This window comes from Pollicipes pollicipes, unplaced genomic scaffold (genome assembly GCF_011947565.3).
Source record: "Pollicipes pollicipes isolate AB1234 unplaced genomic scaffold, Ppol_2.1 Scaffold_4672;HRSCAF=5504_pilon_pilon_pilon, whole genome shotgun sequence".
Taxonomy (NCBI): Eukaryota; Metazoa; Arthropoda; class Thecostraca; order Pollicipedomorpha; family Pollicipedidae; genus Pollicipes; species Pollicipes pollicipes.
In genome coordinates, this window is record NW_023596534.1 from 1 (window position 1) to 20267 (window position 20267).

The following is a 20267-nucleotide window of genomic DNA, read 5'->3' on the forward strand; positions in this document are numbered from 1 at the left end:
GCGGCGGCGCGGCCGTAGCAGGCGGCCGTGCGCTCCAGGTCGGCCAGCGTGGCGGCGGCGTCGCCCAGCAGTCGGTGCTGCGCCGCCGCCGAGCGGTCGTACAGGTGGCCCAGGTTCATCTCCGTGGCGCAGCGCTGCGGCGTCCCGTCCAGAAGAGTGACCGCCTGCGGCCAGCGGGAGAGCGGTCAGGGGGAGGGCCTGGGGTGTGCAGCGGACACACGGCTGCCGGCAGGGTCGCCGCCAGTGCGGTGGAGCCCGTCGTAGACAGCCGCCGTCCAGTGGGCAGAGAGCGACAGGCGGCGGCGATGGAGCGGCATGAGGCGTGGTGTGCATGCGCGAGGCCCAGTAGACAGTGGAGGGGCGGGCTGGACGGTGAGACAGACAGGCCGTTGAGTGTCATCCAGACACGCGCGCCAACCGGAGGAGGTAACCGGCCCAACAGCGACACACGTGCGGATATGCCCAGCCCGCCATTTGGTGACAAACACTAGCGAGAACTCATGCTAATTTCGCAACAGCTTCTCATGAAGTAAAATAAAGTACAGCGGAAACGACCTGCCGACAAACTAGTGCATTTGTAGGAAATCCGATAGTGATTGTGCCGTATACCGTTCGTTTAAAATGTACTGGTCCTTTTCTTTTTTCTTTTTAGTTGTTTAGCAAAGTTTCCGTAAGACTGGCTCAAATTGTGCATGTTTAGCATGCCAACTTTTCATGATCTGATGGTTTTAGGTGCAAAGTTTTCGGTGAATATTAAACGCATCCTGTTATGTGCTACATCATGCCAAATGATGTCACACTCCACACTACCTGCCGGTACCCGGCAGCCGCCCACCTTGCTGAAGGCCGCCTCCGCGCTCTTGTAGGCGCGCTCCATGGGCCGGCGCTGCGCCTCGGCGCGCGCGCGCAGGCCGTCAGCGCCGCCGCCGTCCACCGTCTGCATCAGATTCTCCAGGCGTCGGTTGTGTAGCAGGCCAATCTCATTGAGGATGAGGCCCAGCCGCGTACGTACGTGCTGACGCATCTCGGACGACAAGTGCTGTGGGGGGAGGAGGGCCAACAGCGAGGTCAGGCCAGCCCCACTTTCACTCGCCTTGTTCTATCACTTCACGACACTGCGGGCTCTGTGCCATTCTTGGCCCTCTGCGCCATACGTTGGCCCCGCCGCTGCGGCGACTCAGTCCCAGCATCCAACAGCTGAGCTACGGAGTCCGCAGCACGCGCAGAAACACCACCGAGCGAATCACACCAAAAGCTTCTACCATCTCACTAACGCATCCACGCAACATCCACTCAGGCATCGCCTCAGTAAGGTATCTGTCTACAAGTGGCGGAGTCATCGGCTGACAGGGCAGCGTCACACAGCGAAACACAGCGAGAGCTGAACAGCCGGAGCCGGATTGCGACAGAGATCGTACGTCGCCCGCCTGAACTAGCCCACCACCTACCTCACAGACTCTGCAAATGGACCCGCGGACCGGCCGTGATGAGCCCACTCGGTGATTGGTCGACGGCACATAACTGTGGCGCCAGGGGCGCTCACCTTCAGCGAGACGGCCGCCTCCATGATACCGATCGCGTCCCCCAACATGGCCATGTCGCCGGCCTCCGACGCACGCCGCGCCGGCCGGCCCACGAACGCCGGCTCGAAGTCTGACAAACGACAGAGCACGAGCGGTCAAGTCGCGCCAAACTGAGGCAGCTCCGTCTGGCAAACGGACAAAAATGAGGAGGCGTGCTGAGGAGGGCGTACTCTGCAAGGTCACTGTCGGACTCGGGCGTCCAGCCTTATCAATACGCTTGCTACGCGGGGGTCCAGTGAGCTGGTGGTGAGAGCCTGTGCTCCTGGCATTACCACCACCACCCCTAACCCACCCACGGGCGCCATACCAAGCCTGGTGAGTCACTCGGGCTCGCCCGGGCTTCTGACATGATAACGCGTCGCCGGCCGCGCACTCACAGGCGTCCTTCTGGCGCAGGATGTGCAGCAGCTCTCGGCCGAGCGGCTCGCCGGGCTCCTGCCAGCGGCGGCGCGCCGCCTCCGTCTCGGCGACCGGCGCTCGGCTCAGCAGCAGCAGGCCGTCGCTGACGAGGATGGAGGCGGCGGCGGTCACCTCGGGCACCTGGCCGCTGCCGCCAGCGGCGCGCACGCAGCACAGCGCCGCCTGCGCCATCTGCAGCGCCGGCAGCGCGTCGTCGCGCTCGGCGGCCGCCGCCGCGCGCACCGTGCACAAGTGCGCCGCCCTTCTGGCAGAGCAGCGTGTCCGAGACGTCGCCCTCCTGTGCGGCGGCGGCAGGCGCGGACGGCGCGGCCGGCGGCGGCGGCGGCGACGGCGGGCGCGGCTCCGCCCCCGTGCCGGCCGCCGCCGCCAACCAGCGCCGTGTTCAGTGGGCAGTACGGCATCGGAATAGCCTGCGAAGGCCGCGCCATCTTCGGCGCCTTGTCATCGCGCTCGAGCTCGTCGCGCCGGCGCAGGCAGCTGAACGCCGCCAGCACGTGCTCCATGGCGCACTCGGTGCGCTCGAGCGCGTCGCCGGCGATCGGCTGTGGCCGCAGGTCGCCGGACCGCGCGCCCCTCGCGCGGCGGCACGGCGCCCTTGCGCGCCAGCAGGTCGACGCGCACCATCGGCTGCTGCGTCCACGGCGATTCAGCGGCGCCGGCACGCTCCGGGCTGCGCGCCAGAGCGCTGGCGGCAGCGGCGGCGGCGCCGGCGAACTCGGTGGCCAGCGGTCGGTGGTCGCGCGGCACGTAGCAGTCGGCCAGCATCATGTGGATGTTGGCCCGTACCTGGCGGCCGGACGCGAAGATCGGCACGCGGCTCGGGCGGACACGCCGGCGGAGGCAGGGGACACGTGTGTGAAGCGACAGCCAGAGGGCGGCCAGGTGGCAGTCGTGACACTGTGACTGCGGCGCGCCGTAGACCCCACAACGGAGAAGTGGGATACGTGTCGAGTGCTTCAGGTATGCAACAAGACACAGACACAACAAAACACAAGATGCCAGTAATTTACTTTGTCTTTGATATACACGCCATCAGTTAAATATGTCATACAACTAGGTGCCATCAATCCCGTTTTGCATTTTACGGACTGTGTGCAGGCACCAATAAGTGGGAAGCACGGGTACAGGACACCACCGCCACATACTCCACCTTTTCTTGCCATGCATCGCCCCGCTGCCCATCCCCACATCTTCCTGAGTGTCGGGCATTACCCGGCCGCTGCCCGGCCCGCGCACCGACCTGCAAGTACTTGTCGCCCTTGATGAGCTCCAGCGTCTTGCTGAGGATGGTGCGCACCGTGCCGAGACGGTCCCCGTAGTCCACCACGTGCCGTTTCCGCAGCATGTTGCAGGCGATCCTGCGGCGCCCGACGCCACCCAGGTGTTAAGGACGGGCCGCGCGTCATGGCTGCGGCGACCGACAGCTGACGACAGGAGCTGCACGCGTCGAGGGTGAGCACGACGGGCCGTGACAGTGCCGCTCATCCACCTCCAAAACTGTCGACTGAAACCCGCAGACTCGATCTGCAGCTTGACCACAACTGCAGTCCACTCTTACTATTGTTGCCAGCAACGTTATCACTTCAGCCTCGCGACACCGACTGCTCTTTGCTGTTCTTTTTCTTTTCTTTTCTTTCTGCCCATGCAGCAAGGCGGAACCACTTTTGAATCGGCGGAACCCACCGACAGAGAAGAGGTGGCCGACCACTCACCGGTAGAGCAGCAGGGCCACGTGACCCGAGAAAGGGTTGTCGTCCCTGTTGACCTCTTCGAAGCGGCTCTCCAGCAGACTGCTGAGGTCGTACAGCTTAACGCAGTCGTCATCCTCGCCTGGCAGCGGCACCAGTGGGTCAGTCACACGGCCAGTTTGCCGACAGGCTCACCACTCCGCGGGCCAGTGCTTCAGAAGGTACAGAAGCTGCTAGGTGAACCAGGCACATCACGTGTCAACGAGTTAAACGGTCACACCGGTCTTTGCAGTGTGGCGACAGGCCGCAATCCGTTCACCGTTTGACCTAGCACAAGCCACCACGCTGCCAGGCGACGCGTTTAGCCTCGCGTTGTAGCCTGACACCGGCTTGGTCCGACACCCGGCTCAAACCGCTCCCCACGGCAGCCTCCGCCGAGCCGGCTCCGGCCTGGACCGATCGGCGGCGCTCTCACCCTTGAACAGCCAGTACGTGTGGCCCGTCTTGGTAGCGTTGGCGCGCAGGAACGACAGGATGTTCTCGGCCACGTCGTGCACCACCTCCGGCTTGAACGTCGAGTCGGGCAGGTGCGGCAGGTCCTCCGTCTTGATCAGCGAGTACTTCCTGCCAGGCACGGCGCGGTTAGCGTCGGCTTTAGGTTAGCTGGCGAGGCAGGCACGCTCGTGCAGGGTCAGGAGATGCTGTAACATTTGGCTCACGATATGCGACGATGTGCACCGTGCCCACCATCAGCTTTCAGAGAAGCATAGCTTGCTTTAGTAGGTACACAAGCTGCTCAAGCGCTCGTGAACGTGCGCCGATCGCCTTCGACGAAAGACAGCCGACTCAAACGGCTGTAACCTATTCAGCATGGAGCGGGGTGGGTGACTTGGTCGGATTGGTGGCAGGTGCATTTCTGCCCCCCCCCCCCCGCACGCCCCTAATCCTCTAACAGAGCGCGGTGCAAGCGGCGAGGTGGTAGTGGGAGACGGCGCCTCTCAGTGTCGGGCCGAGCCTGCCCAGTCGGCCTGAAGCCCCCGTGGCAGCGCCGGGCGCCCACACATACCCGGCGCCGAGCACCGCCTCGGACCCGGCGGGTGAGCGGAGGCCAGAGCAGCCCGGCCTATATCCGCCCAGATCCAGCTGTCACCGCCCGGATCTCACCCCGCCCGGCCTGGCGCGGTGCACGGCCCAGTTAGTTTGACTGTTTGGATTAGAGCCCTCTCGACCAGTAAGCATCATGTCAGGGCAATGCGACAAAAGAGAGTGAATGACGCTGGGGGCACGACTACACGCGCCTGGGGCCCCTTCGGCGGCGATTAGCCCGCGCAAGGCCCCTCTGAGGAGTTTGCAGGTTCATCCCGCTTGGCGCGCTCTCGCCGTCCGTCCCAACCGAGCACCGTCCACAACACGCCACCCCCGTGCGAGCACGCGTGCGGCGACACGGACGCCAGCTCTGGGCGCCACACGACTCCGCGGTGGCGTCGTCCGAGTCGCCCACCATCAGCAACAGCCTCGGATATGGGCTCCTGGGACTGAGCTCGATTCTCACGCGTCGCGTGCGTTGGCGCTGGGTCTGTCGCAGCGGGCACGTGAGCGTGCATCGCGAACCCCCACATCGGTGGCACGCAGCGGCAAACAATCGAGCGACTTCCCAAGCGTCCCGCCGCTCAGGACCCGCCGAAACCACTTACTTGAGCACACCGTCCACGTGGTAGCACATGAGCACCTCGGGCACGTTGGACATGAGGTTGTCGAGCCAGTAGTCGAGCCCGGTGAGAACGTTGATGGGCTCTGAGAGGTCGTGCAGGCGCAGGCTGACGCAGGGGTGCGTGCCGCCGCCCAGGATTGGCATGTCCGTGCCTGCCGCAGGCGCACAGCGGTCAACACACGCGGGCGGTCGGGGGTCAGCACACGGGCGGTCAGGGTTCAGCACGGGTGCGGTCAGGGGTCAGCATGCGAACAGTCAGGGGTCAGTACGCGGGCGGCCAGGGGTCAGCGCGCCGGCAGTCAGGGGTCAGCAGCAGGTCAGGGGGTCAGGAGCCCCAGGCGCAGCACACAACCGGCGGTCAGATGGCGCGCGAGACCGCAGACGGACAAACACGTCGTGCTCATGACGGCGGCGCTGCCACACATAAATGACACGGACACAACGCAACGCCTCAGCTCGCGCTGGTGTTCACAACACTTCACGTCAGCGTCAGTACCAGCATCACCCGAAGAAGTCTGCTGCCGTAATTTGCTGTTGTCAGCCTCGCTTCCGGGAACACGCGCAGCAACACAATTCGCGACGCAACCCGACCTTCATCGTTTCGGTTGCCTACGCGAGCGGCCACACCCGCATCGGCGTTCACCATCAGAGACGAACAACGCGGGCCGAGTGGTCCGATGTCATGCAATGTCCGTATGAACGCGCCAAAGTCCGAGTGTAAGCCATCATTTCAGTCTACAGTGACGACACGGGACGAAGGCTGTCTGTTGGGGCTCAGCTTCAGTCCAAGCGCTCGCAACACGCCGTCGGCAACAGCTAGAGCCGATCACACCTCCGGGCCAGCCACCATAAACCCTTCGCAACAATGCATCTCTCACACCCGTCACGCCAGCCCCCTTCCCCACCCCATCATACCCACCGATCAGCATCTTGAGGTCCTGGAAGGTCCAGAGCATGTTCCTGGTAAAGTAGTGCCGGCGGTAGCGGCCGCGCGGCGGCGGCGGCGCCTCGGTGACGTCCGAGGGCGCTGGCAGCGCCAGCAGGGCGGGCGGCGCGGCGGCGACGGCCGCCGGCAGCGCCGTCACGCTGTGGAGCAGCAGCTGCGAGTAGAGGTCGGCCGAGCGGGTGTCGAGCGCGGCCGCCTCCTCCTCGGCGGCGGCGCGCCGCGCCCAGTCCACGTCCTGCCGACGCCGGAGAGCGGGGTCACCGGCGCCAGGGAGCGCAGGAGAGCGGGTCACCGGCGCCAGGGAGCGCGGGAGACGCCGGTCACATAGCACCCCTCCGATGTTCCCGGGGTCACGATCACCGGTCTGCGGTCACTGACGTCGCCAGCCGAGGTCAGGGCTTGCGACGTCAGCACCGCCAGCCCGTCACCACAATCATTGGGCGACGTCATATCACCCATAACCAGCGTCACCGGCAGATAACTGACCCGCGATGCCACCGCCAGCCGACAGGGGAAGCTGACATCAGAAGCGCCGGACAGTGGCCAGTGACGTCACTGGCAGAGGTGGGGGACCGCTGACGACACCGTCCCGGGTCGGGGCTCACTGACGGGGTTGTCACCCACAAGCGGTCTTTGAAACACCACGCAATGGGTCGCCGAGTGGTTCAGGTTGTGGAGTGCGGAGCCTGCGAGGCAGGAGCAACTCGAGTGTCTCGAGCTGCCAGGTGAGGTTGGCATGGTCGCAGCCCCATCCCCCAGCCGCATCGCACCGACCGACACCGGTCAGGCACAGGTCACTTGTCAGGATTACATCGCTGTCGGAGCACGTGATCCCAAGAGGAGCAGGTCGACCCCTCTCGTTCAACTGATCCATGTAATGTCGCATCACTTGGCGTCGGCACAGCCAGTGTGTGGGATGAGCCGCCTTGAAATGGATGCGGGCTCGCCTCCGAGCATCAATCATGAGGTCAACCTCCTACCTTGTACAAACACAACATATTGTCAACAAATGAAACGAATGAGTAGCTGATCAATACTCCGCTAAGTCACCACTTCAGTGAGATTCGGTGCTCGCATCAAGTAGTTTTACCCTAGCTGGTCAGAGCTGGGACTAGAGCCCCGTACCTCGAACTTGGTCATGAAATGTTCGCGGAGCAGGCGGTCGAGCCAGACCCACTCGGTCTTCTCCGTCTCCAGCAGATGGGAGGTGATGTCGAACTCGTCCAGCAGCAGCAGCCGGCCGACGCGGTGCACCATCATGCTGATCTGGCCGGCACAAGCACGCGCCGCGTCAGGGTGCCCACTCTGTAGACCCGCATAGCCACAGGACCAACTCTTCCCGGCCGCACCGTACGCTCCCCTGACGAACGCATCCTCCTCGTGGCAGCCCCAGTACTCACAGCACCAACCAGCTGCAGCGATGGCCGGCCTACTTCCTTACCAAGACGCGCGCGGTGAGGAAGTGACCCGGCCACTGACGGTCTTCTGCTCTCAGCCATGCGCACCATACCCGAATTCGGACGTGCTCCTCGCCCAATCCAAATCGTCCAGCTAACACAGCTGTTAGAGACGTAAAGCGTACGAGACACAGCACACGGTTGCAGGAAAGGCGTCGCATTTCAGCCCGGATGCCATAAGCGGCGTATCACAAAATTTCGGATTGATAATTGCTGCGTCTGCCGGCGCGTTTCCTGCAGCCAAACCGCTGTTAGGAAGGCGTCGTCACCAGCGGGGCCACTGAACGGCCACAGCCAGCCGACTCTTCCGCTTTATGTTGCATCAGTTTGCGTCGGCATTTCCCCTGGACGGGAAATGTCGCCTTGAATAAGATGCTGGCGGGAATCAAATAACGTGAGTACAAAAAATACAGGGCATCCGTTTTAGTGCCCGAGCCAAAGGCTAAAACATAAGCTCCGCTTAATCTCAACACATCTGACCCGTTCTGATATTTTGCAAAGGGTCAGATTGTACTAATTGGCTGGGCATGGGGGCTTACATCATCGAGTCTACATAATCGACTACCAAGATCAGAGAGAACAACTTCAACTCACCTCTTCACTACTGTTGTAGGCGAGTTTGAGAAGCTTCTTGATGTTTTCACTTTCAGAGATGACATCGACGCCATCAAGACTATCCGTACACATGTTGGCTATACAGAAACTGAAAACAAGAACACTTATGTCAGAATCAGTTCAAACAGCAAAGATCAAGATGACATCATAACATGAAGTTCAGTTAAAACTCATTAAAATACAGATCAGTATGAGTTGACATAACCAACACAGAGCAACAATCAAAACATTCTGAGTGGCATGGGTTGTTAAGTGTATTTGCAACGAACATTACACACATGGGCAGGACAGCACTGTCAGCCTTATTCCTCATCCAATAGCCAGGAGAAAGGAGACACAGATGCATCAATATTTCAGCGGCATGTCTCAATCAAAACATATCAGCACTTCCACCACTACTTGTAGTTGCAGTTGTTGAGCACCACTCAAAGTCTTTTGCTAAAGGCTTGTTGCCAATTATCAATACATCTAGCTCTCCTTCCTCCTGGTTATTCGACGATAAATAAGACTAATGGCACTGTCTTACATTCTGGACGAGACAAGTAAACATGCAGCAAAGCAAACCCTGGCAATGCATTACAGTGCAGCAGCATAGCGGCACTGCTTGCGTTACCTGGTTAAATTCCCCACTATGAACACTGTTGCACTGTCTGCTTCGACAGATCTGGCAGATCCCCAGAAAGGATGCTCAGAGGAAAGATCTCCTGAAAGTTATATTCGAAAGACATGTTCTGAAAATTACTGGCGTCGCACAATGTATAGTACTCACGCACTGCGTAACACTAGCAAAATGTGTAACATTAGCACACTGTAACACTAGCACACTGTGTAACACTAACACACTGATACACTAGCACACTATTCAACACTAGAATGCTAACACTAGCACACTGTGTAACACTAGCACACTATGTGCCACTAGCACATTGTGTAAGACTGGCAGACTATGCAGTACTTATACACTGTGTATGCTTGTGGTACGGACAAGACGCTGCACAACCCTCCCACTGGGAGCTCGGCCGCGGGCTCAGCTGCCAACAAGGAGGAAACTGGGAGGACGTCAAAGCAGACCTTAGCCTGGGTCAGCTTTGCCGTCTTACATAAAACAGGCACACTGGGCATATTTCGTGATTGCTGCGATCCTCGTGTTGTTTTGAAATACTCGCCGGGGAGGAGCATTCGACAGTTGTACTGTTAAATCCCACAATCAATCCAAAGATGATGCAGTCATCTTGATTACATATTGATGCACACGTTCGTGATAACTTGGAGTTGTTTGCTCAAATCATGACATTTGCTTCCTACAGCCTATCAAACATAAATAGAAACTCCAGTACAGCACCTGTGTTTTTGTACTAAGGAAGGGTTCTGCACAGACATTTTTGGCTCAAAAAAGAATTTCCGTGGTACTGTGTGCGTTTGTGGGGACCTTTTTGAGCATGGAGGACCTCTTTTGGCATCCCGTGAAAAAGAGGGCAAAGTAGAAGATTAAGAAGTGAACATTCTTTACCAAAAAGGTGAACAATCACCCAACTTATCCTGCTTTTGACCCATTTGAAACAAAACTCCCTCTTCACTTGGTCACAATGCTCTACTGGTTGGTGACGAATCAACGATACGAACACTTCGATCCCAGGAAGATGGTGCAAACTGTTGATGACTGTTCAACAGAACTGGCCCCAGCTGTGCCTCTCCCCTGCCTGGGGTGCTCCATCTCGGCCCGCACCACTCACCTGGAGAACTCTGGCCGGTCGTGGCTGCTGCACTGGCGGCGCAGCACTTCGCGCTGCCAGGCGTCCATCTCGCGCGCGTACGCCGGGCTCCAGAGCGGCACGGTGGCGGCGGTCGGCCGCAGGTCCGTGTGCAGGTCCGGCTCGGTGAAGCCCGGCAGCCGGTCCAGCAGCGCGAACTTGACCTCAGCGCACGAGCGCAGCGCCGGCACCACGCGCAGCGCGCCGCCCGCCGCCGACGGCCGGCCGCCCAGGCACGGCCACTCATCAGCATTGTCGCCACAGGCCAGCAGCTGTGTGTCGCTGATGGCGGCCTCCATGCTGCAGGTCAGGGAAAGGGGGGTCAGTGACTGCACATGGCATCCTGCTTAGAGAAATACAGCATGGGATTTGAAAATCTGAATCTCTGACTGTGAATAAAATCAGACTAGGATGCAGCTGAGCCTAAGTCTGTGTTGAGTGTAGAAAATATAGGTGCATCTTGGTATCTTTAGTTCCAAGAGGTTTATGTGTCCCTAAATCTGCACTGAACAGAGTTTAAACACACCATTTTTCATCACAAAATTTAGCAGTACGAAGCAGTGTGGGAAAAACCTCCGTTTTCTGGTGGATGTGACACCAGGAAATTTTGTACTCCAGGCTCTTGACTGGTAAGAATGACAATTTTTGTACTCCAGACAAACACTGCAGTCGCCCCACAAAGCAGACACCATTGCAAATGTATGAGCCTGAGTATAAGTACCAAGGCAGACAGTTTTGCTTTCTTGATAGCCAGGAGGGTGCATGAACTTTGCTTTCATAAAGTGAGTTATAACTTTTATCTGATTTCCAGGGACCAAACATATGGAGCACCAAGAAATGGAGACAAGCATCTGCAATCCTACAGGAGCTGGCCAATCCAGGGCGTTCATGTTAATGTCCTTCATCATTGTATTACATGGGTTAGATGCACTTGTACAAGCCTATGCAACTCCTGAATGGTGATGACAACTCATGTGAGTTACTTCTGTGGGAATGAAATAAACTGAACTATGAAATGTGCTTGTTTTAAGTACCTACCGCTGCCACATACCTTGCATGTCATTACCTGTGGGGAAAATATATGGCGCACCTAAGTAAGAAGACCGCATTCTCCACGACGCACACACCCACCGATAACTTTCAAGAAACGGACAAACATATCACGGCTCTGGCTCCCACCACGCGACGAGCCCATCGCCTCCCGTACCCGAAACCAGCGGCAGCCCAGCCTCCTGCAACTGACGAGTGCATTTTCGAGCAGTGAAGGTCCGCGTCGCAACAGACACCTACAACGATATTCGTTCGACCAGAAACCACTAGCAGCACCAAAATCACCGCTGGCACATCTTTTTCAACTAGGTCATTCAAAGACTCGCCGAGCAAGAAGTCCAGCATGCCAACTATGCTCTTAACTTACCTCATATTAAGATAACATGTTAGCGATTTTACCAAAGGACGTGCATCTTGCAAACAGTTTGGTGGGAAAATTCCAAAGATTGCAGCACTGCACATCCTTTTCAAAGCGCTTGTTTCATTCCTGCTCCTGCCATACCAGCCACCAATCACCATCCAACTTGCAATTAAACTCAAAATCATAGCATTCAAACACACCACATATCGGCACTTTTGAGATAGAATCATGACATTAAATGGCACCCAAATATCACGTTTGTGGGCGGCACTTTTGGTGGTAACGGCTTCTTTTGGGTTCTTAAATGTCATCGGGAATTACGTTCCCAAAATGGGAGTTTGTGGCATGCGGCATTCCAAAACTTATTACTATTGTATAAATGATAGTAAGTCAACCACTTTTTCAGAAATCGGTAGGTACCGGTCTTTGAAGATTCGAGGATATCTTACTTATTTAACAAGGGTATCATGTCTCCAGGCTCAACCAGTACCTATACTTGTAAGATAGAGATGGTCCATAACCCGGTGGGAAAAAATCGCAGTACTTGGTTGCCCTTCTCACAATGGGGCCTATAGGGAGACCCGGGGAGAACAAGCCGGAGTACAAGCCGGAGAACAGCAAGTTTTTAGCAAAGTTAGCCAAATTTAATTAAAAAATTGACGTGTTTTGGTATCGTCCAGATACGGGCCTTCCTCAGAGGGTGTTGAAATGGCATGATATGCCTTAGAATGAGAAATATCTATAGATTTGTAGTACAGGTCCTGCATTATCTCGGCGTTGTCGCGCCACCAGAAGATAATATATATTTGTAGGTGGAAAATAGCAACTTTAAATGCATGACTGAAAAGCTCTATGATTTTTCTACTGCGAACTTAACAATTTGTGTTGCTGCAACTGCATAAATGTTTTTTCTTAGACTATTCATCACAGCCTGTCATTTCAGGACCGACCCGTGGTACTTGTACTTGGTTGCCCATTGACAAGTGCTAGAATGCCATCACAATGTCTGTGAATGCACCAGAACTCCTGTGCATGGTTTGGTTGTTTGTCTTGATGTGGTGGGAGTGAGGAGGGCGGAAGGTGAGTGAAGATGCTTGGGATTATGTGCATTGTAACTGCGAGTTTGAGGTATTCAGTGAGACAAAGTGGAATTGGTTGTCTTCAATTTTCACACAGCATGTATCCACACTTCTAAAATTACTTGGGATTTAGTTTTGGACCGCTATTAAGTCATTCCAAAAAAGGTAAATAAATACCAGGGGACTGATCTATAAATGTTTACCACTGCAGGCTGGTGCAGAATCACCTTGGTATAACCTGCTCTACCTACAACAAGGTGGGTAGGTACATAGGTACTAAGGTATCTATATACAACATAAATGCTAGGCTTGGGTTTCCCATGTGGGGTCAAATATGAGGCTGGCCTCTGTTCAGGTTGTGGTTATAATTGCTGAAACCTGACAGGAGGCAATGCTGCCATGTTCCTTGCTGTCAGGCATAAGGTCTTGCAGTGACAGTATTAAAATTGTCCCTTCATAAGATCATAGGGAACTTGGAGAAGAGGAGAGGGATAACAGGAGGTGCAGGAAGAGAGGAGGAGCAGAAGTGGAGGAGGAGTGGAAGGAGAAAAGTGACAGAAAGAGAAGGTGAGGAACTGAAAGAGGAGAAGAGCAGAAAGAGAAGGATAGGAAGAGGAACACTTTTGGTATGTTTATATTAATTATGTAAAGGCCAAAAGGACAACATGTTAGTGATGTCACATACATAAGGCTTTCATAGACAGTTGCATCTGCCTAAGACTCATTAAAAAACCAGGGTGTGATGCACAGTGGTTGTCCGCAACTTAGTTTGTCAGTAAGCAGAGGATGCACCTGATTTATCATTTCGATATTGTGTAAGTTTGCATGTAGACAGGTAATGATAAGTAGCTGAGCTTTGTATGATGCACCTGTGAATGCATATGTATAAAGTTTTGTTGTTAACCTCTCAACTGTATATTTCTTATTAACATGTACCATTAAGCAATCTTTGCATGTATAGGCAAGCTAGTAGCACTACAGAGATATGGATGGGATCAGTGTGGCACCCTCACTCACAAGAAGTGCTCTGTTCCACGGAAATGCAAAATTGCATGCTGACACTAATTTTTGCTAGAAAAACATTGGGAAAATGTTGAACCATTAAAGGCAGTATGTGATGTACTCCAAGCAAGGCCCATTGTGCAGACACTCATTCCACATTAGACAGACCTTTGCTTGCAGGCAAGTTTGTACTCCGACCACAAAAATTTTTGTACTCCGCCACCAGCAAAAAAAACAGTTAAGAGTTCACTTTCACTCATCAGGTTGCACAAATGTGTCTTAATGCTCGGAACACGCAAAATACATATATGGATTGATACATAGATGTCAGATATTCAAGAGCAAAAATAATTCTTAAGTTCACAAGACTATTTCAGGATAAACCGTGCACGGCACAAACAAAGAACAGTTGAACAAACATCAGCGAGTGGTTTTCTTAAATAAAATGGTTGCAGTTCATCAATTCTTTTAAGAATTTTACAAACAAAAATTATTAGAGCTGACTGTTATGTGTTGGTATCATAATGAAACATTATTTAAAGTCTGGAACATCACCAACCTTTCCTATCAGAATGTTCCAGTTACCTAACCATGCTAAGCACTAGGCTTCACAAGCATTGCAAGGGACAGTGGCATGAGAAATGATGGCCCAGGTGGAGCCGGAATTGCAAACATTCCAGGTAAAGGAATTGTAATGCTTCCTTTTCACCTATGATGACATTATCTTATTTTATGAATACCACATTTTTATACATGTAAGGTGGTCAAAATAGCATGTCAGGGTGCAGCTTGTGTTTCACATTTTGGGAATAAAGGTATATCAAATATTAGTTATTTGGATCACACAACATTAACAAACAACATGAATTAGCAGGATTGTAAGTACTACTTCGCATAGCATGCCTGATGAAGCAGTGATACAGTGACTACTGTTACAGCTCACAAACACCAGAAATACAAGTTCAGAATTTAGAACATGGCCACTGTGAATGGGAGCCCGGTGCCATGTGTAATATTTTTGTGCATTTGTCACCAATCCTGATAAAGTACATGTAGCTGTGTTAAGGTGAAAACTGAGAAGCACAATTATAACAGCTACTTACTACCAAAATACCAAAACACCTACAGTTTCAAGCATTCCCAGACGGCAGACTGGTTGAATTGCTTTCAGTTAAGGCGTAAACACTTTGGTATTCTGATTGGAGCTGATTGGTATTCTCCACGGCCTTTCCAGAGCATTCGGCAACTATGCATCACGCTATTACAGGGCCTTGGGCATCACTTACTTGAAATGCTATCGACAGATGGCTTCCTTTAAACGATTCACTCGAAAACTGGTCCATACATCAATTCGGGGGTGTTGACTCTTACAACCATGATAAAGCCACGTACATCCCCGCGCACGCCTCCACAGCACCCGCGGCTCCACCGCCCGTCACCTCCCCACGCCGCGGCCCCCCAACGCGCACGCTATCCGCGAAAGCCAAGGTCTCGTTCAAATTGGCATCAGATTCACATCCATATTCAGCGGTGGGGGTCTAAAAAAACAGCATGTGACGCAGACACACAAGTTTCCGAAAACGGCTTGTCCGATCGCATTGAAACCTTCACCGATCAATTCCGTGCATTAAGGCGAGTCATGGGAGGCAATATCGAGACCTGACCTGAGGTCAAACACCTCGAAAATGCGAAGGGAAAGTTTTATACGCGCATGCAGACAACCCAGATATCAGCGCCTACTGGACCGATCACTGTAAAAACTTTAACATTGGATACCCATACCTGATTCTCTGCTGCAGTTTCAAAGTTGGTGGCCCTAGGTCAGGTCAAAAGTCGTTAAATTTCACAACGTCCAAAATTCTTGCTTGCAGACTAATTATAGCTGAGAATCTATCACGCCGTAGCTGCCAAACCTTACCATTCAACACGCCATCTACCCTAATTGCCTGTTGAAACTACGAGTATGGTGCCATTTACAATTATGTGTTTCGCTTTATGTTTCTTCCCAAAAAAGTGCAGCTTGGTTGCGCTGGCCAGGAGGTCGACTTTCTCCTCAGCGGAGCATCAATCGGGGTGAAACCATGCACAATTCAACGCGTGATTTTCAGCACAACACCTCCGCTAAGGTGAAATTGAATCTCATAAGGATCGGTACGCCTTGTTACCGAAAAGAAATCGACAGGTAAGGTCACAATAAAAACGCGGACTCCTTCAATTCTTTCGAAACTCCGTGTGCTGGTAGAAATTGGCCTCCTCCTTACAGCCAGCACAAAGTTTTGAACCGCTACGCTGCATCAGAAAAGTTATAGTTTTTCGAACTCAAAGGCCGCTAAGAAAAAAGCATAGATTACATTTTCTATATCTTTGACTCAATTTCATATTCGGTATTCACTTATCTACCGATCTACTGATATATGCGTAAAAAGCGCACCGACGTGAGGCTCCAACATGTGCGTATGCAGTCACTCATTACCGGCGATTAAGGCTCCTCCGTACATCTCAGGGCAGCAGCTGCAGCATGAGCAACACAAATTCTGAATACATGAAAACTGCGTCTTGCGTATGAAAAACTAGTTTAAAAAGAAGGTTTGTAAAGACAAACAGCAGAACGGAACAACTGAGCACGTCCTGTACCCAGTCCCGTCACTAAAACACCACAAGGCGCTTGACAAAGCGAGACTGCGCTCCAGGACGGTGGAACTGGCTCACGAGGGCTACCAGGGGATTATAAGATTCAAACAGCGAGCCAGAGAAGTCTATTGGTGGCCGGAAATGGACACCGCGGTGAAGACTACTGTCAGAGCTTGCGACGTTTGCTCAGCGCTAGACAAGACAGCCAGGATACGCAGCGCGCCGATGCAGCCCGTACCTTTGCCACGAGCGTCGCGGGACAAGGTCAGGGTGGACCACACCGGTCCTATGGAGGCACCCAAGAGCCAACGGTTCGCGACAGTTTTTGGTGAACTACTGCTCCAAGTGGATCGAGGTAGGGTTTTGTGCAGAGGCGAACTCAGAAGCCCCTATCCAGTTCGTGGAGGTGATTGCTCCGCGAGAAAGCTACCCGAAAGAGTTTGTCTCCGACAACGGGACGCACTTCACGTCCGGAGCCTTCACTGAGTACCTACAGAATGAAGGGACTCGTCAGATTCGTGTGACTCCGTACCACCGGGCGGGGTCGGGTGCAGGGCAGCGGCCCAACCGCACTGTGAAGTCAGCACTGCAGGCGGCGGACCAGAGTGGCGAGGACCGCGTCCGGTACCGGCAGAAGTTCCTACAGCAGTACCGGAGCACGCCTCAAGCCACCACCGGAGTCATCCTATGTGAACTGATGCACGGCAGACGACTGAGGACCAAGCTACACGCGGCAGTCGCTGGCTTGCCTCACAGCGAGGCGAGATGCAGTAGGCAGTACGAATACGAGTGCGGAGCAGGCATGAGTATCAGCGGAAGTACTCTGACCGCGCGAGGATCGCCAGACTACCCTCGCACGACGTCGGGGACAGGGTCAGGTACCGCCCGGTGTCCCGGCAGAGGGAGCGGTGCCATCGATTCTCCGAGCCGGGGCAGATCGTGGCTCGCAGAGGGCCATCTAGTTACGAGCTGGGCTGTGATACCAGGGTTCACGCCGAGCATCTCACTCGCCGGATGGCTGCACCTGATCATCAGCCGGCGGAGCAGCCTGCTAAGTTGTTTGTGGGACAGCAGTCGGAGCACCAGCGGAGCCGAGAGAGTGCATCCCGGTTGCCTCAGCAAGTTGCACCGCGTATGCCGGCGGAGGCGACGACGGTGGTCGCGCCTGGTCGCGCCGCGCCGGCAGTGGAGCCGGCGGTAGCGCCTGGTCACGCCGTGTCGGCGTGCGGAGGTCGCGGATGACGAAGCTGTGACTACGCTACCCGCATCGGCTGGTGGGAGCTGTGCAAGTGGAGCCGGGGTTTTCCCAGGTCGGGCCGGCTCAACATCGCCTCCGCCGGATGCAGAGACAACAGGAGACAATGAGGAGCGGCCGGCTGCGGGGGCGACCGCGGGAGCGGAGCTGGTGGTAACGGGCGGCGCTGGCAATCAGCTGGACCAGGTGCGCGACGGTAATGGTCACGGGCGTGACGGTCTGAGGCGTTTGGAACGGAGGGTGCGTGCTCCCGAGCGGTGCGGGTTTTCGTAGGGGGGAGGGAAGAATGTAGTGTTCAGGCGTTTTGAGAGTTTGTTTTCGTAGTTGTCGTGAAACCGTAGTTGTTCGACACCTGGCGGAAGTTACAGGAACCTAGGTTTGGTCATGTCACCGCTGTAGAGTCTGCTTGTGGGGCGAGAGACATACTGCGTGTTGGTGTCTGTATGGTGCGGCGCGAGTGGCTGTGTGGCTGTTGCGGGCTGTGCGCTGAGCTTCCTGGGCTGACATTATTGCAAGTAATTGTTTCATTTACGTATAAAGTAATAAACCTGTGTTAGCGAAGGGAACTTTGCAGGAACACTTGCTCAACAGGGACGGGGACGGCAGCCCGAATGAAGGAGCGTTTCTTGTGTTGGTCGGGGCTCTCTGACAATTGAAGGAAACCAGAGCTTATGATGTTTGCTCACACTGAAGCCATAAAAAGTTCGGTGCCAGCCAGGTTCCTCAGCACCGAAAGGTGGGCCCTCCAACTGCATTCCACCATAGGCCCGTTCATCCCAAACGGAGTCTATGTCCCAATTATTTAACCACCTGAGGCGAGCAGGGATGTTGTTGTATTGATGACGGTCCATATGTCGATCCGGGGCAACTGCGCGGGTCAGAAGGCCTTTCGCGACAGGAAGCAGACCAATGTGATGCCATGTATCCCTCTAAGGGCCTCCGGATCGGTTAGGGCTGCCACCCCGAGCCGCCAGAGTGACGACCGGAAAGCGCACGGCGGTGGGACGGAATGGCCCTTCAACACTTGACCGTGAGCAACGTGTCCGATAGTGCTGTACTCAAGAGGGCCTCTTTACCGGACAGAAATAAGATGCTTCATTAGTGATGAATGGAGTGGTTCAAACTGAGTTTAAAAAAACACGAGTTCATCCCATGTTTCCCCAAAAACGTTCATTATTTTGCAGAATTGACTAGTGGAACAAATAGTCTCAAAGCGTTTGAGCCTGCGCGCCGGATGACGATAGTGCAGTGGTTAACGCGCCTGCGTCAACCACTGCGCGTCTGGGAAACCACACGCATGGGGTTCGATCCCCCACGGTCCCCGCCCTTCCCACCAGGTTGAGAGGCTGGCGACGCCATGTAGTCCCAGTAGCTGAGTGCGTCATAAAGCCCCAATGGCACGCCTGTGGTGTCGGGGAATAAGGCTGGCGATGGCTTAGGTTGCAATAATCGTAAACACTCGTCTTTGCACTACCTGCTGCATCTTCGTCTTACTGTGAGGCGAGGCAGCGGCCGCCGCGTGTAGCTTGGTCCTCAGCCGTCTCCGTGCAGCAGCTCAGATGGGATGGCTCCGGTAGTGGGGTGCTCCGATACTGCTGTAGGAACTTCTGCCGATACCGGACGCGGTCCTCGCCACTCTGGTCCGCCGCCTGCAGTGCTGACTTCACAGTGCGGTTGGCCCGCTCCCCTGCACCCGACCCCGCCCGGTGGTACGGAGTCACACGAATCTGACGAGTCTCTACATTCTGTAGGTACTCAGTGAAGGCTCCGGACGTGAAGTGCGTCCCGTTGTCGGAGACAAACTCTTTCGGGTAGCCTTCTCGCGGAGCAATCACCTCCACGAACTGGATAGGGGCTTCTGAGCTCGCCTCTGCACAAAACCCTACCTTGATCCACTTGGAGTAGTAGTTCACCAAAAACTGTCGCGAACCGTTGGTTCTTGGGTGCCTCCATAGGACCGGTGTGGTCCACCCTGACCTTGTCCCGTGACGCTTGTGGCAAAGGTACGGGCTGCATCGGCGCGCTGCGTATCCTAGCTGTCTTGTCTAGCGCTGAACAAACATCACAAGCTCTGACGATAGCCTTCACCTCGGTGTCCATTCTCGGCCACCCATAGACTTTTCTGGCTCACTGTTTGGATCTTGCAATCCCCTGGTGGCCCTCGTGAGCCAGTTTGACCGTCCTGGAGCGCGGTCTCGCCAGGACGACCACCCGCTGACGACCACCCGCTGACGACCACCCGCTGACGACCACCCGCTGACGACCACCCGCTGACGACCACCCGCTGACGACCACCCGCTGACGACCACCCGTAGCACCAGGTCGCCCACCAGACTGAGCTCACCCCGGCAACGGGAGAACGGTTGGAGCTCCTCTGGACAGTCTCTGCATCGCCGCGGCCACCGCCCCGGAATATGCTCCATGAGCTGGCGTGGCACCGGGTCCTCCCGCGTTACCCTGGCCAGCTCGTCCCGCTGCATGGCCTGGGGCTGGGCCGCCACGACGTCACCGCTGCCACCGCCACGACGTCGTCTTCTTGGGCGTCCTCAGTCCGGCCTGGAAGTTTTGAAAGGTCATTCGCTGGGTTCTCCGATCCCTGGACGTGCTCGACCGTGAAATGGCTCGCCATGAGACGTGACGCCCAGCTGGCGATCCATAGGCCGGCTCGACCCACACCTGGTGACGTCATCAGGGTGCAGAGCGCAGCATGATCCCCTC

The 20267-nt window shown here is 55.3% G+C and overlaps 1 protein-coding gene across 1 annotated transcript; it reads right to left on the reverse strand.

Moving 5' to 3' along the window:
* Positions 1 to 102: 102 nt before the first annotated feature.
* On the reverse strand, positions 103 to 20029 carry LOC119097889 (uncharacterized; the record flags this gene model as incomplete). The annotated part of the gene is made up of 16 exons (XM_037220839.1): positions 20006 to 20029; positions 10154 to 10335; positions 8400 to 8508; positions 7474 to 7614; positions 6835 to 6865; positions 6322 to 6429; positions 5386 to 5554; positions 4167 to 4315; positions 3716 to 3833; positions 3244 to 3361; positions 2607 to 2789; positions 2375 to 2545; positions 1961 to 2114; positions 1544 to 1653; positions 836 to 1039; positions 103 to 164 (listed from the first exon to the last, which is right to left on the reverse strand). Coding segments are annotated over exons 1-16 (2033 nt in total), but the record flags the coding sequence as incomplete, so codon positions are not given.
* Between the last annotated feature and the right edge of the window lie 238 nt (positions 20030 to 20267).